This window comes from Artibeus jamaicensis, unplaced genomic scaffold (genome assembly GCF_021234435.1).
Source record: "Artibeus jamaicensis isolate MK-2021 breed Jamaican fruit bat unplaced genomic scaffold, CSHL_Jam_final scaffold_1019, whole genome shotgun sequence".
Classification (NCBI taxonomy): Eukaryota; Metazoa; Chordata; class Mammalia; order Chiroptera; family Phyllostomidae; genus Artibeus; species Artibeus jamaicensis.
Window position 1 is genome coordinate 6,618,907 of NW_026522025.1, and position 13,491 is coordinate 6,632,397.

Consider the following 13,491-nt stretch of genomic DNA (forward strand, 5'->3'; position numbering starts at 1 on the left):
AGGAAGCAAAGGAGGGAAAGAGGAAGAAGAGGAGGGAGGAATAGATAATACTTCATTACTAAATTTTTGTCAGTCTTTAATACTGTATCTGGGCATCATGCTTCTAGTCTCCTCTCCCCTGCCCTCCCTTTCTACCCCCACTTCTATCTTTATCACATTTATTCTTTCTTTAATTTGTGTTCTTACATTGCCCTTTCTCTTCACAATCCCTCTTTTTCCGTATGTGCATGATTTTCTATGCTCGCTTCATTCATTCCCTTTTCACATCTTTCACCGTCTCTACGGAGCTCTATCACAGACTACTACTACACTATTTATATGACGTGTTCGAGGACGGTTGAGCAAATGTCGTGGCTGTGACTTATTGGAGAACATTGTGTAAATTACAACGAAAGCTCGGGAGGACAGAGTGTCTTGCGCCTTTACGACAAAATAACTGATTATAATGTACGGAGAGGAGGACGATTGAAGAGAGCCAAGAATGTCCTCCATGTGCCACGTCCTGTATCACAAACCCGCACGCAGCCTGAGAAACTGCCCTGGGGTGGAGGCCCCGGCCCAGCACTTCTTACCCGGTTTCCCCTCAGATCCCTGTTGTTCTTTTCCACACCCGCACAGTCCCCACACTTTGGGCCTGCTTCTGTTCAAGTTCTAAGTCCACCTCTTTCCGTTCTCGAGGACGGTGCCCTAATCGCATCCTCACTTTTTCACGCCCTCCTGTGTCCTCCCTCAGGGGTCCCACTCTCAGGTAAAGCGGCGCTGTCCACCCCACCCTGGCACACCTGTCCGCCGGGCACCCACCCCTTGTTCTCAGCCCTCCGCTCCCCCAGCAGCACCTCCCACCCTGCCGTCTCACGCCCCCTCTGCTCCCGACACCCGGCCCACGCCGGTCTCCACCCCCACCCTCCGGCTTTCTGCTCCAGGGCCTAGGCCACCTGCCTGGGCCCCGCCCCGCGCCCCCCACCCACCCGCTGGAGCGCGCCGGCGCCCCGCCCGCCTGTGCCCCGCCCCGCGCCCCGCCCCGCCCCGCGCCCCGCCCCCCGGCCCGCTGCACTGTGGGTAGGCGGCGCGGTGGGACCGCGGAGCGCACGGAGGTGGCTGCAGCGGCGGTGGTGACTGAGCGGGGCTGGCCGCGCGCTCCGAAGATGGCCGAGAAGCAGAAGCTCGAAGGGCGGGTGAAAATCGGACACTACGTCCTGGGAGACACGCTGGGCGTCGGCACCTTCGGCAAAGTGAAGAGTTGAGTAGCGCCGCCGCCGCTGCGCGGATGGGCTGTGCGCCCCGCGGGAGCGACGGCTCAGCCGGGGAGCCCGGGCGCCGGAGCCGCGCGGGCGGGTGGGGGGCCGGCGCGGGCCTGGCGGCAGGTGGAGCGGCCGTCAAGCGCAGGGGCGTGGGAGGGCAGTGGGCTGCAGCCAGGCAGGGGCCGCCGAGCGGGACGAGGCGCAGGTGGGGGACCAGCGTCGCCGGCGCGTGTCGGGCAGCGAGGCGCTTCTGTCTCCGACACCGCGGTGCCGCGTCCTCCAAAAGCCGGGGGTCGCGACCAGGGCACTTCTAGCTCTGAGAGCTCGTGGACCGGACCGGGGAGCAGCGCGGGTTACGGATGGTTCGAGTTCCCATTTGGTGTCGGCACCCTTCTGGGCGCTTTCCGTGGTTTTTTGTGCAGTCCTCACGGCAACTTGCTGCAGGTGGTGGCCTCGCCTTGAAGGCGACAGCATGAGGACCCCGCAGGGTTGGGGCCGCGCCCAAGGTCACCCAGAAAGGGGCAGAATGGGGCGAAGTGTAAAATGTCTGCCAGTCCCTCCGGGCGGCGGGAGGTCCCTGTGGTCTGGATTCTTTCGGCTCCGACTCCGGGTGGGTGGGGCTGCGCTGCGGGTGCTTCGCAGGCGAAGGGGGAGGCCTGCGTGCGGGGAGCGAAGGGCCGGAGGGCCGCTGGGGTCGGGAGTTGTGGGAATGGTGGCCTCTCGGGGGTGACACGGTGGTTCTGGGGGCTCCCGGCGAGGCGGGTGGCAGAGACGAGGTCCCAGGGGTTGGACCCGGGAGGGCGCGGGGCCGAGGCGCCAGAACTACAGAGGCAGATGCTGCTGTCTGTTTTCGTTGGGGATAGAATCCCATCCTGAGCGCGGAAAAACAGGCTGCTTCAGAAAAAAAAAAATTTTTTTTTTACCTCTTATTAGTTAAGTATTAAACTTTCCTTTTTGTTGTTGTTACCAAGAGTCACATGAGATTTAATTAATTTGTCTTCTCTACAGAACTTGAGCCAGCTTATTAAAAATATTCCCTGTTTGGTTGTTGCAGATCCAGAATTATAAGTAGAACGTTGGCTTTTTTTTTGGCTGTAGAAATGTTGGATAGACGATCTGGATATTTTATTCCGAGGCTTTTGTTTTCTTTAAAATTCGTCCGTTAATCTGAAGTCTGTGAAATAGAAGAAATATATTTCTGTGGCAAGGATCAGTTTATTCCATATTATGTGATGATACCTTTTCGTTTGTTCAGAAAACTCTAATTATACGTCTGTAATATGCTAGGCACTGTTGTAGGCAATGGAGATATAGCCAAGAACAAAGACATTAAAATTTCTTCTTCTGTGGAAGTTTTACCCGAGTAGGGGAAGACAAACAATAATCGCTGTATGTGCAAGAAAAACCGTATCAGGGGAGGGAGGCCAGGCATGTGATGAGGGTGGTAGTTTTTGGTCAGGTGTTAGGCGAGGCCTGACAGACAAGGCGGTATTTGTGTGAAGACCTAAAAAGTTTGTAAAATTCTTTGAAGTCCCACGAAGGCTGTGAAGTTCTGGGTTATTTTTGAAAGGTCTCAGAAGTAGGGTGAACAGTTAGGAGAATATATGTAGACTGAATATAGGAAGTTCCAGGGATTGAATTAATGCCTGAAATGTTGCCATTGGATATCATTTTTGAGGACAATTGTGTTTCAACATTACGCAGTTCATCAAATGGTGTCTTTGCTGTCTGGACATGCACAGGGCATACAATTACCCTCTGATCTTCCGAATCGCGTTAAAATTTTTGTTTATTTAAAGAATTCTTCAACTGTCATCTGAATGGAGACTGAAACACCCATCTGATCAACTGGCCCATTGTCAAAGCACAACTTAAATCTCTTTTGTGTATGCTATTCCCCAGCTGCTTCCAGGCACCGGCTTCTCAAAATAGAAACTAACATACGGTACTTTGATTTATGAGAACTTCTCTTTCTGGAGGACCCCTGTCCAGTGAGAAACCGTTCAGAGGGGTGTTCCGAATACTTGTTGGAGCCTCTCTAAATTAGGTGGTGGTTTTCCCGTCCAAAGTTAGAATTAGTACAATTGTTTGTTTAAGACAAATTATAGAAGTTGCTGTAATCTAAGGTTACTCTTTTAATTCTTCAAGAGGCAAGAAACAAAAGCACATGCAATTTGAAAACAGCTTATTGAGATATATTTTACATATCGTAAAATTCACTCATTCCAAGTGTACAATTCAATGACTTTTAGTAATTTTAGCAAGTGGTGCAACTTTCATCTTCGATCACTTTTAGATTTTCATCATCACAGTAGGATCCCTCATGCCCGTTTAGAGTTAATGCTCATTCCTACCTTCAGCCCCAGAAAAACCACTGATCTATTTTCTGTGTATACGAATTTGCTTCTCTGGACATTTATAAATGGGATCATCAGTACGGAGTCACTTAATGACCGGCTTCTTTAAGAATGTTTTTGAGGTTTCTGCGAGACATGGCGTGTGCCAGTAGTTTGTTCCTTTTTATTGCTGGGTAATATTCCAACCTGTAGGCATGTCACGTTCTGTCCACACATGTGCCAGTTGACGGATATTGTCTTTGGATTATTAAAAATAATGCCGCCACAGACTTTCATATGCAGGTCTTTGTGCGGACCTATGTTTGCATAGATCTTGGCTGGATAACTAGGAATAGAGTTACTGGGTCATATCATAGTTTTACGTCTATGTTTTTGAGGTACCGCAGACTGGTTTTCAAAGGGGTTGTACTATTTTACCCTGCCATCAACAGTGTATAAGGGTTCTCATTTTTGCCACATCCTCGGCAACATTTGTTATTGTCAAGTTACAACTTGAATTAGTTTTTACTATAGTCTATGTTCTATATATGGACTTGATTTTATTTATTGCCCAGAGTGATCCTGAGTTTGGCATTAGCTTCATTTTACAAATGAAGAAATTGAGGATCAGATACTTTAAGTTTTCCAAGGTCACACTGATAGTGAAGGGCAGAATTGGCAATCACATTTAGGGTTCTCTGGCTCCAGAGTCTGTGCTATGTGAAATGTAAAGTCAAAATGCATTGTATGAGGGGGGACCCAAAAACAGCCCAGAATTTATTTATAAAAAATGGGTATTTATTCTTCCATGTTTAAACCCCATTTACCTTCAAAGCACTCTCCATTTGATGCAGTACACCTACCGAGATTTTTTTTTCCATTGCTCAGAACGGTTTTTGAACTCATCAATTTTGATTCCTTTTAGTGCTTCTGGGTTTTTTGTTTGTTTGTTTGTTTGTTTCACTCTTCCAAATTGGCAAAATGTTTCCCTTTGAGAATTTTTTTTTCATCTGGGGAAACAAAAAACGTTGTTCTGGCCAAGATCCGGTGAATAGGGATGTTGGGGCATGGAGGTCATGCTGTTTTTGGTCAAAAACTGCTGAACAAAAACACTCAACATGGTGTGGGCAGATGCACGTGTAAATCACCCATTGGGAAGTGGGCAAATGTGTTGAAAGAGTCTCCAAAAAACTTCCTGGAAGTCGAACGCAGCCTCTTAGAACAATGCCAGCTGGTCCACTGATGCAGACAAGTTCCTAGAACCCTCACCTTAGTAGGGGAAGCCTGTACTACAAGGGCTCCACCCTCCAGAAGACAATTCTGGTTTATTTGGGTCCCTCCCCCTTGTATATTATCTTGTGAGTTTCAAGTCTACAAGGACATAATTTTACATGTCCATAGGTCTTAATCAAGGATTGAAAAAAAAAAAAAGCTTTAACTGTCTTTTAGTTCACATTTACAGAGAATAAGTTTTTTTGAAACTCCATATATATGCTTAAAGTATATATTTTTATATTCTCAACTTTATATCTCAATCCTTCTATTTCTTATATGATGAATGTGCTGAATTCTAATGATTTTCACCCAAATTTGTTAGAAATACTATGGATTTCCGATTTTTTTTCGTATTATAAAAGAAACCTTGACTAAGATTACTAGCAGCCTTCAGTAACCATGCTAAAGAGAACATGTAACAATGGCCTGATGCCCTAGAAAGGACGTGATGTTGGAAGGCATTAGTCAGCCCTGAGCTGTAACTCTGTGGCCTTACTCACTACGTGGCTCTGGGAAAACCATTCAGCTGCACTGAGCCTGTTTCGTCCTTTGTAAAGTGGCAGTAACAACACTTGGCCTACCTACCTTCTGGAATTTGTATGAGAATTAAATGAGTATGAGGTACATAAAATGGCTTTTAAAAAGATAAATGGCTCTTGTGAATAAATTCTGCACCCTGTGTGATGTGTTAAGTGTTTGCTATGTTTAGAAATCCGTCATTTCTGATATCAACCTTGAGACAGAGCTGTAATAATCTGTGCCTAGATTTTGGTTGCCTACATTGAGGAATGTTCCAAATGACTAATTTATTTGTGCTATATGATACTTAATTCTTAACGCTCATGTTAAAATACAGTATCCATTTTGGGTAAGTGATGGAATTTGTTTTTCAAAGGTATGGAAAATCAATAAAATTAGAATGAAGTGAAAATAAAAGTGAATGTTTATGTAAATTACTAGCTGGCATGATTTTAATTAAGAAATAGTTCTAAATAATGAAGCTATACTCTTATCCAATACCATATTAGTGTTTGAAGCAAAATCAATTCAGTCATCTCCCTTAAAGAATTAGGTAAATGATATGCTGTTTAAATTCTTTTTGTTGTTGTCATATACCATATATGTTTTGACATGGATAATTTTGTCCTTAACTTGGTCATTTTGTGAAATCAGTTGACTGACTCTCAAAAACGTATTTCTCATAGGAAACAATGTTATAAATGTAGATAGATTGAGAGTAAGTCCAAAAAGGCAACATAGTATATACTATAGAGAGCATTGGATTTGGAGAACCTGGTATGGAACTTTTGCTGTTATAAGCCAGCTGTGTAGCCTTAAGCTAAAGCCACTTGATCTGTTTTAAAAAGGGAGAATAATACCATATATTCCCTTACAGTGTTGTGAGAAGTACATGAGAAGATATAGAAGATACTCAGAAGTACTTCAGCCTGATGTACTTTTATGTACTTAGGACCTGTTGTGTACTTAAACTCATTACTGGCTAAACTCTGAGAATAATCTATGATCTGGTTCTGAGACCAGAAATTTATTTAATGAGGAGGAGGAAGAGTTTATGACCTGTTTTGTTTTTCCTAGGTCTTCTTTTATATTTCATTCAAATGTGTGCAGAAAACTCTAATTCTCTAGATGCTGCTCACTCATCACCCTCCCCTGTACACCACTTGCAGTGCGTGTGTGCGAACACTGTAATGCACACATTCCAGAGCCTGTGGTCGCAGTCATAGAACGCTTCAAGGAAGGAGGCGAAAATTGGGGAAGGGAAGAGGGTGTGAGCCGCAGCTGGCAGTTTTCACATGTGGGTCATATCTAAGGCTGTGTCTCATTAAAGTAGAAACAAAGTAATACTGTTTATTATTTTGAAATTATAGAAAATACAGACTGATCTGTAAATGCCCTCCTGCAAACCTTGTCCTAACATATCTATGTAAATTAGAAAGGGTTGTGGTAGTTTGATCGGATACTGGGGTAATTACCTCCCTTCCTTAGACTTTCTCCCTTTCCCGTGCCGACACAGCCACAGCCATAACTGGGTTTGTGTGTGTGCACATGTGTGTGTTTCACACAACAAAATATTCACTTGTCTTGTGGGTCATGTGAGCTTTTCTTAAAGCATTTGGTATTATTGCTAAAAGCAATTTATTTTTGAGGTTTTTGTGGTGTTCTTGATGATAGAAAAATGCTTTGTAGAGAAAGTAGTTAATTTTAAAAAGGCAAACAGATCATTTGATTTAGCAGAAGATCTAATTTCAAATCCTTTAAGAGCTAATGAGTAAGTAAGTACAGGACTTCTAAAATAGTCAATGTGTTATGAAAATGAGGGTGCATCTCCCTAGTATATTTATTAGATGCAAATTTAAGAGAAAGCACCTTGAATAGGGTTGAGTAGATATTTACCTATTTATGTGATAGAAATGCATATGTAAAGCAATGTGTTTATTTTGAAATGTTGTGAACCACTTTATTTTTAGTATAGTGTTATTAAGGAAAGAATTTCAGGCAGCTCTTATCTCTGCTAATAATAGAAACCTTCTTCACCCCTTCAAGGGAACAGTACTTTTGCTCCAGTAGTGTCTTATGTTTAACAGTGTTTGCCTCTGATACATTTTACTGTATTTCTTTTGGTGATGCCTTTGTTTTTAAAGTGCTAATAATTATTTATTTGCCCTTAGAGTTTTAAAACCACCTTTTATGTGGTTAAAGACAATTATTTGATCTTGCTATATTATGTGTTTTAGTCTGAATGCCAGTGTATCAGTTTATTGAAATACCATTTTTCATAATCTTCTTTATTCAGACTATTAGAGACCCCATGAGCAATATGTTCTCAACATCTCTGCATTTCTAAATTACAAGTTAATTGCAAGGTAGTTATACAGCTGTTATAATAGAAAATAATGGAATAAGAGGGGTGGGGGAAGGTAGAAGAGGGTGTGGGGGTACAGGGTGGTGGAAGGAGACTTGCCTTCGGTAGGTAAGTAATGTATGATGGAATTGTACACCTGAAACTGTATAATTTTATTAGCCAATATCACCCCAATAAATTCAGTCAAAATGAAAAAATAATAATGGAATAAAATATTTTAAATATATCGTATAATTTTATAAATTCTTACCTTAACTTGATAAATACCATAAGTGTGAGTTAATTTTGTATCTTTTTCTTAATGTGTTTGAGTATAACTTGGTACTATATTGTATTCTGTAACTGGCTTCAGTTCTCCTAGACTCAGTTAATGAAATAATAGGTATAGACTAAGCATTTCCCATGTTTTAGTTATACTGGATTTTAAGCAAATGTTTCCATGAGTGTTAAAAATGTTGCAATGGGATTACAAAAGATAATTTGTTAATTTAAACCAGTGGGAACTATTCCCAGAATTTACTTAAATTCCTGACATTTGAGTTCTAAGTCAGATATGGTACAATGAATCCACATGTTTACCAGAGTTACACCAGTCCCCCTAGTGTTCTACTAATTCATAGACAGTGTAACAGTTTTACTATATGCTATGAACTTGATTTCAGTGAGAAGTTAGACTTCGTGTATTATGGTAGCTTTGTGGGTAAATGAGGTAGTGTGCTCCGAATGGCTTGTTGCTGCTGAACAACTGTTCCCAAAGAAGTCAGGTGTCTTCTGAGGAGAAATCTCAACCATTGACTCTGTTTAAAGAGTATATAGTAAGAGCTCCTATTTGGGAAAGCTAGATGACATAATGAATACAACAGTTGCAGAATCAGAATTTAAATGTAAAAAAAAAAAAAAGTAAAAAAAAAAGAATTTAAATGTATATTGACTGGATTGCTAGGTGAGAACCAATACAGCGACATTTAATAAGGACAAGTGTCAAATCTAGCACTTAGGTAAAAAACAAATACAAAAAAACAGGTGCATAGGTAAAAAACAAATACAAAAAAACAGGTGCATAAAGCAGTAGAACAGTTGGTAGTAGTTTCTAAGGTGGCGAACTTTCAGCCAGCCACAGCTTACAGAGTATATGTTATGAATGCGTAGATGTAGGAATTTCTTGTGTACAGGATGGAAGGTAGCTGTATAGAGGCTGTTTTAATTGGTAGTTGTAGGGGTAGTGTAGTTCTGCTCTGCTTTTGATTAAACTAAATTTTGAATATCGGGTCCTTTGCACTACATTTTGGAAAAAAATTACCCAGTTATATTTCATTCAGAGAACTGCCATTATTATTAGGGTAGCCCCAAAAGTATTCCATATGGGAATGGTGAAGGAAACATGATATACAAATTGTTTCATTCTATGAGAAGATGTATTTTAAATGTGGTAGCTTTTGAAGAGCTAAAATACCATCATCTGAGAAAAGGAGTTAGCATATTCAATAATGCTTTGAAAGACAGAGCGATGACTATTGGGTGAACGTTTTAAGGAGGCAGATTATACTCCAGAGAAACAAGGACCTTACTATCAAGGAGGTTGTCTGGAAGTGGTAGAATTTGTGCCACAGAGCAGTTAGTGTCTGTCATTGACATATTTACTTAGATAGTGGGTGGTAGTCTTTCAAGATTAGGTGGAAGTTAGGCATAAAGAGATAATCTATGAAGTCCTTTTTAATCTTAATATTCTGTTATTATATGTATATTTTTTCTAGTGCAGTTGACTTTCATACATGGCTATAACTTTTAACCTTTATCAAATCAACTTTAGTCAAGAATGATTAGGAAATCTGGAAAAAATTTAAAACTCTGTTTGAAGGTAGCCAGGGCTTGAATGGTCCATATCCCTGTCAGAAGAAAAATACACTGGAGTGAGCCTGAAATTTTATTTGGCATTTGAGTCATTTGCTAATGTGTAAAAGTAGTAAACGTGAGAGTCTGAGCAAGAGAGCCGTGGCTAAGGACAGAACAGCTAAGCAGAGTTTAAGTCCTGGAGACTTAAAGCAGAATTTACAGCCTATCGAGAAGGAGGTCCCTTGTAGAGCTGAATTTTTTTATTGCAGTTCTCTGAAGACTGGAATTCTTTCTAGAGTCAGCTTAATCCTAGACTCATCAAGATGCTCTGTCTCTTATATTTATTCTCTGGAGGAAAATTAAATCAGCTGGAGCCTCTACGGTTTTTCACACACAGTGTTCAGCATTCCAGTAGACAAGACCAACACAGTAGAAGCAAACTCGTAGATGATTCAGACATCAGAGTTATCAGACACGAAGTTTAAAATAACTTGAATCAATACATTCAAGATGTAAAAATTTAGCAGAGAACTAGAATCTATAAAAAAATGTTCAGAGGAAATTCTGTAACTGAAAAATGTAATAATTTACCTAGAACTATGGCTAGTTTAACAGAGATTATATTCTGTTGAAGAAAGGATCAGTGAACTGGAAGACAGGCTAGAAGAAAAGCATCCAGATCGAAGCCCAGGCCAGGTAGCTCAGTTGGTTCGAGGGATGTTCTGATAACACCAAGGTTGTGGGTTTGATCCCTGGTCAGGGAGCATAAAAGACTCAACCAGTGAATTCATAAATAAGTGGAACAACAAATGATGTCTGTCTGCCTGTCTGTCTCTCCCTGCATCTCCTTTCTCTCTTTCCAATCAATAAATTGGAAAATTTTTAAAAATATCCAGATTGAACCACAGATAGACAAAATGATGGAAAGAAAGTATGAGAGATGTATGGGAATGCAGTGAAAAGTTGAACATATATATTTTGGAAACTGTAGAGAGAAAGTTACCATATTTTTCAGACCATAAGATACACTTAGGTTTCAGAGGAGGAAAATAAGAAAAAAATTTTTGAACCAAAAAATGCGGTCAAATATTTAATAACATAAATTAACATAATATTTTGCCAATATAAATGTAAACAGAACTCAACAACAGCATTAACAACCCTTATTCCTCCTAAATTTTTTTGGGGGGGGAAGTGCCTCTTATACTCCAGAAAATATGGTAAGTGAAGGCTTAAGGTTTTCTCTTTCTGTGGAAAGATCTCAGTATATCTTATATTAATTTCTCAAATGTTTTTTTTTTCCTCTGTGCCAAACACCAATATTTATTGTGCAAATGGCCTGTGATTGGTGAATTACATCTGCACTGGAAGGATTGTAAAGAGAGACATGTTAATACTCTAAGGGGCTACATTATACTGCTTTGTTTTACCAGCAAAACATTTGTAGAGAAACAGACCTCCAGCTTCCCTTATGATATCTCTTCCACATCAGTGCACCCCTGGTGAGGGGCGTAGAAGTTGCATGAGTGGGCAGTTTTATGATGTGGTTACCACTTGGATGCGGAACACACTGTATTTACACATGTGGGTTTCAGCCCCACAACCTAATCTGCCCTGTGTGATGCAGGGTCTGGGAAACAGCAGCTAGATATTTTAAGGACTCCTGCTAGAGGCGTATTTGGTTCTACCATATTGATGTGGTATGTTTACATTCCTACATTCTTCTACAGACTTAAGTAAAATTGGTGGTAGATTACTACCTATAGGGTCCTGTTAATGTGAATGTTGTTTTGAACCAAAGGCGTTGGTGATCATACAGAGTAGGTACTAAACAATTCCAGAAGGGGAGGAGCGACTGAAGGGGACAAAATCAGTATTGGAAGAGGTGATGGCAGAACATTTCCCAAAACTGATTAAACACATCAAGCCACAGATTCAGTAGCTCCATGCATCCCAAGCAGAATAAGAACAAGAAGACCATTCCTAGGCATTCCCTTGGAAAACTGCCCAAAGCCAGTCCTGTTTGCTTGAGGCTTCTCTGTCCTGGGGTGGACTCCCTCTGTCACTGCAGAGATGAGAGGGAATGGTAAGAGATAATCCTACCAAAGTCAGAGGATGAAAGATGGATATTGTCTTCAAGCAAACAGCAGTGAGCTGACTTTCTCAACAACAAAGGATGAAAGTGAGGGAGTTATCTTTAGAGAGGTGAAAGAAGTGTACTGCCAACCTATAAAAATGAATGCAAAGCACATTTTCAGAGAAGCCTGAGTTGAGAGAATTTGTCACCAGCAGAACAACAGTGAAAAGAATATCAAGGAGAATTCTATAGGCAGAAAAATACTAAGTATACAAAGTAATAGTTTTGTGAGGTTTAAAATATATGTAGAAATAAAATACAATAGGAAAATATGGGAGAGGAAAAATTAGAGTTAAGTCCTTGCGTTGTCTAGGAAATGTTAAAACTTTTCATTTATATTAGATTCTAATAAGTCAGGGATGCCTGTTTTAATCTCTAGGGTAACCACTAAGATGAAAATCTAAAGGTCCTGCAGATAGGAAACAGTTTGTTCCTCATTTTAGAAAGAGTTCTAAAGTCATTTCACAGTCTCCCTTTAAAGAGAAATTATATGGCCCTGGCTGGTTTGGCTCCGTGGATTGAGTGCCAGGCAGCCTGCGAACCAAAGGGTCGCTGGTTCCATGCCTAGTCAGGGCACGTGCCTGGGTTGTGGGCCAGGTCCCCAATAGGAGGTGCATGAGAGGCAACCACACATTGATGTTTCTCCCCCTCTTCTGCTCCCTTCCCCCCTCTCTAAAAATAAATAAATAAAATCTTTAAAAAAGATTATATAGAACATGAAATTATATTTAGTAAATATATTCATTACGGGCTGTTAATGAGGATGGAAAGGAAGATGTTTGGAGGTAGGAAAAGAACAGAGTTTGAAGGAGACAAAGCATGTACAGGAGAATAAGATAAGCACAGAAAGAAAACAGACACATGAGGACCAGAGCGGGGAAGACATGAGAGAAGGGGTGAGGATATCTGTGAACATGTTTTCAGATTTTTCATGTTTGACCTTAGTGCTAATTCTCTCTCTAGCAGTGTTAAATAATTACTTCTATACTGGAAAACTTGTTCTGTCTCTGTGTAAATGATTCATCTTGTACGATTATATAAAAAGTAAGTTGATTCTCCTATGGAATTCTTGATTAACTTAGTTTTAAAGAAATTCTTTCAAGTTAATATCTAAAGCCAGCATAAACTTAGGTTTTAAAATAAAGTGGAATGCAGCACATGTAATCATTTCTCCAAGAAGTAAGATGTAGAGAAAATCTTTGCTAAAAATTTGTATCTTCAGGCCTTTAGCAGTTTATGTAAAATAGCCCATTTCCCTGCCTCCACTCTGTGACACATATTGTGCTTTCTTTATTTTTGCCATCGTCTGTGACCATTGCATATTTGTTGACTGTTGATACTCTCTACCATAAGTCAAGTTGCATTGTTACAGTATTTGTGTTCAGCATTTGGAGCCATGCCTAGGACACAGTAGACACTCAGATATTTGTTAAATGAGTAAATGGATGACTGAACCAGTGCGTACACACACCAAAGGCAGTAAAAGCAACTAAGGAGAAAAAGTCAAGGATACATGAGTTCTTGCAATAAAAATTGAGTGCATGGTACATATGTTACGGGGCTGTTTCAACACGTTTTATTTTCTTGACATTTGGCAGCCCTTGATGAATAACTTTAGTATATCTGATCCAGAGCAAAGGGCATAGCCCTCCCCCGCCTGTGGTTTAACTGAACACAGCAGTTTTCCTTACACGATTACTCTCATCCATTGTCCTCCTTTCCTTTGCCGATCACGGCTAGACTCCGTCCCTCCGCAATGCTCTAATTTCCCAACTCCAGTGCTGG

At 41.0% G+C, this 13,491-nt stretch overlaps 1 protein-coding gene across 1 annotated transcript in view; it reads left to right on the forward strand.

Moving 5' to 3' along the window:
• The first annotated feature begins 1,059 nt into the window (after positions 1 to 1,059).
• PRKAA2 (protein kinase AMP-activated catalytic subunit alpha 2) overlaps positions 1,060 to 13,491 on the forward strand; it is a 57,388-nt gene continuing 44,956 nt past the window's right edge. The window contains exon 1 of the mRNA XM_037148516.2: positions 1,060 to 1,239. Within this exon, the coding sequence (XP_037004411.1) occupies positions 1,146 to 1,239 (94 nt within the window). The 5' untranslated portion in view covers positions 1,060 to 1,145. The remainder of the gene's footprint in view (positions 1,240 to 13,491) is intronic.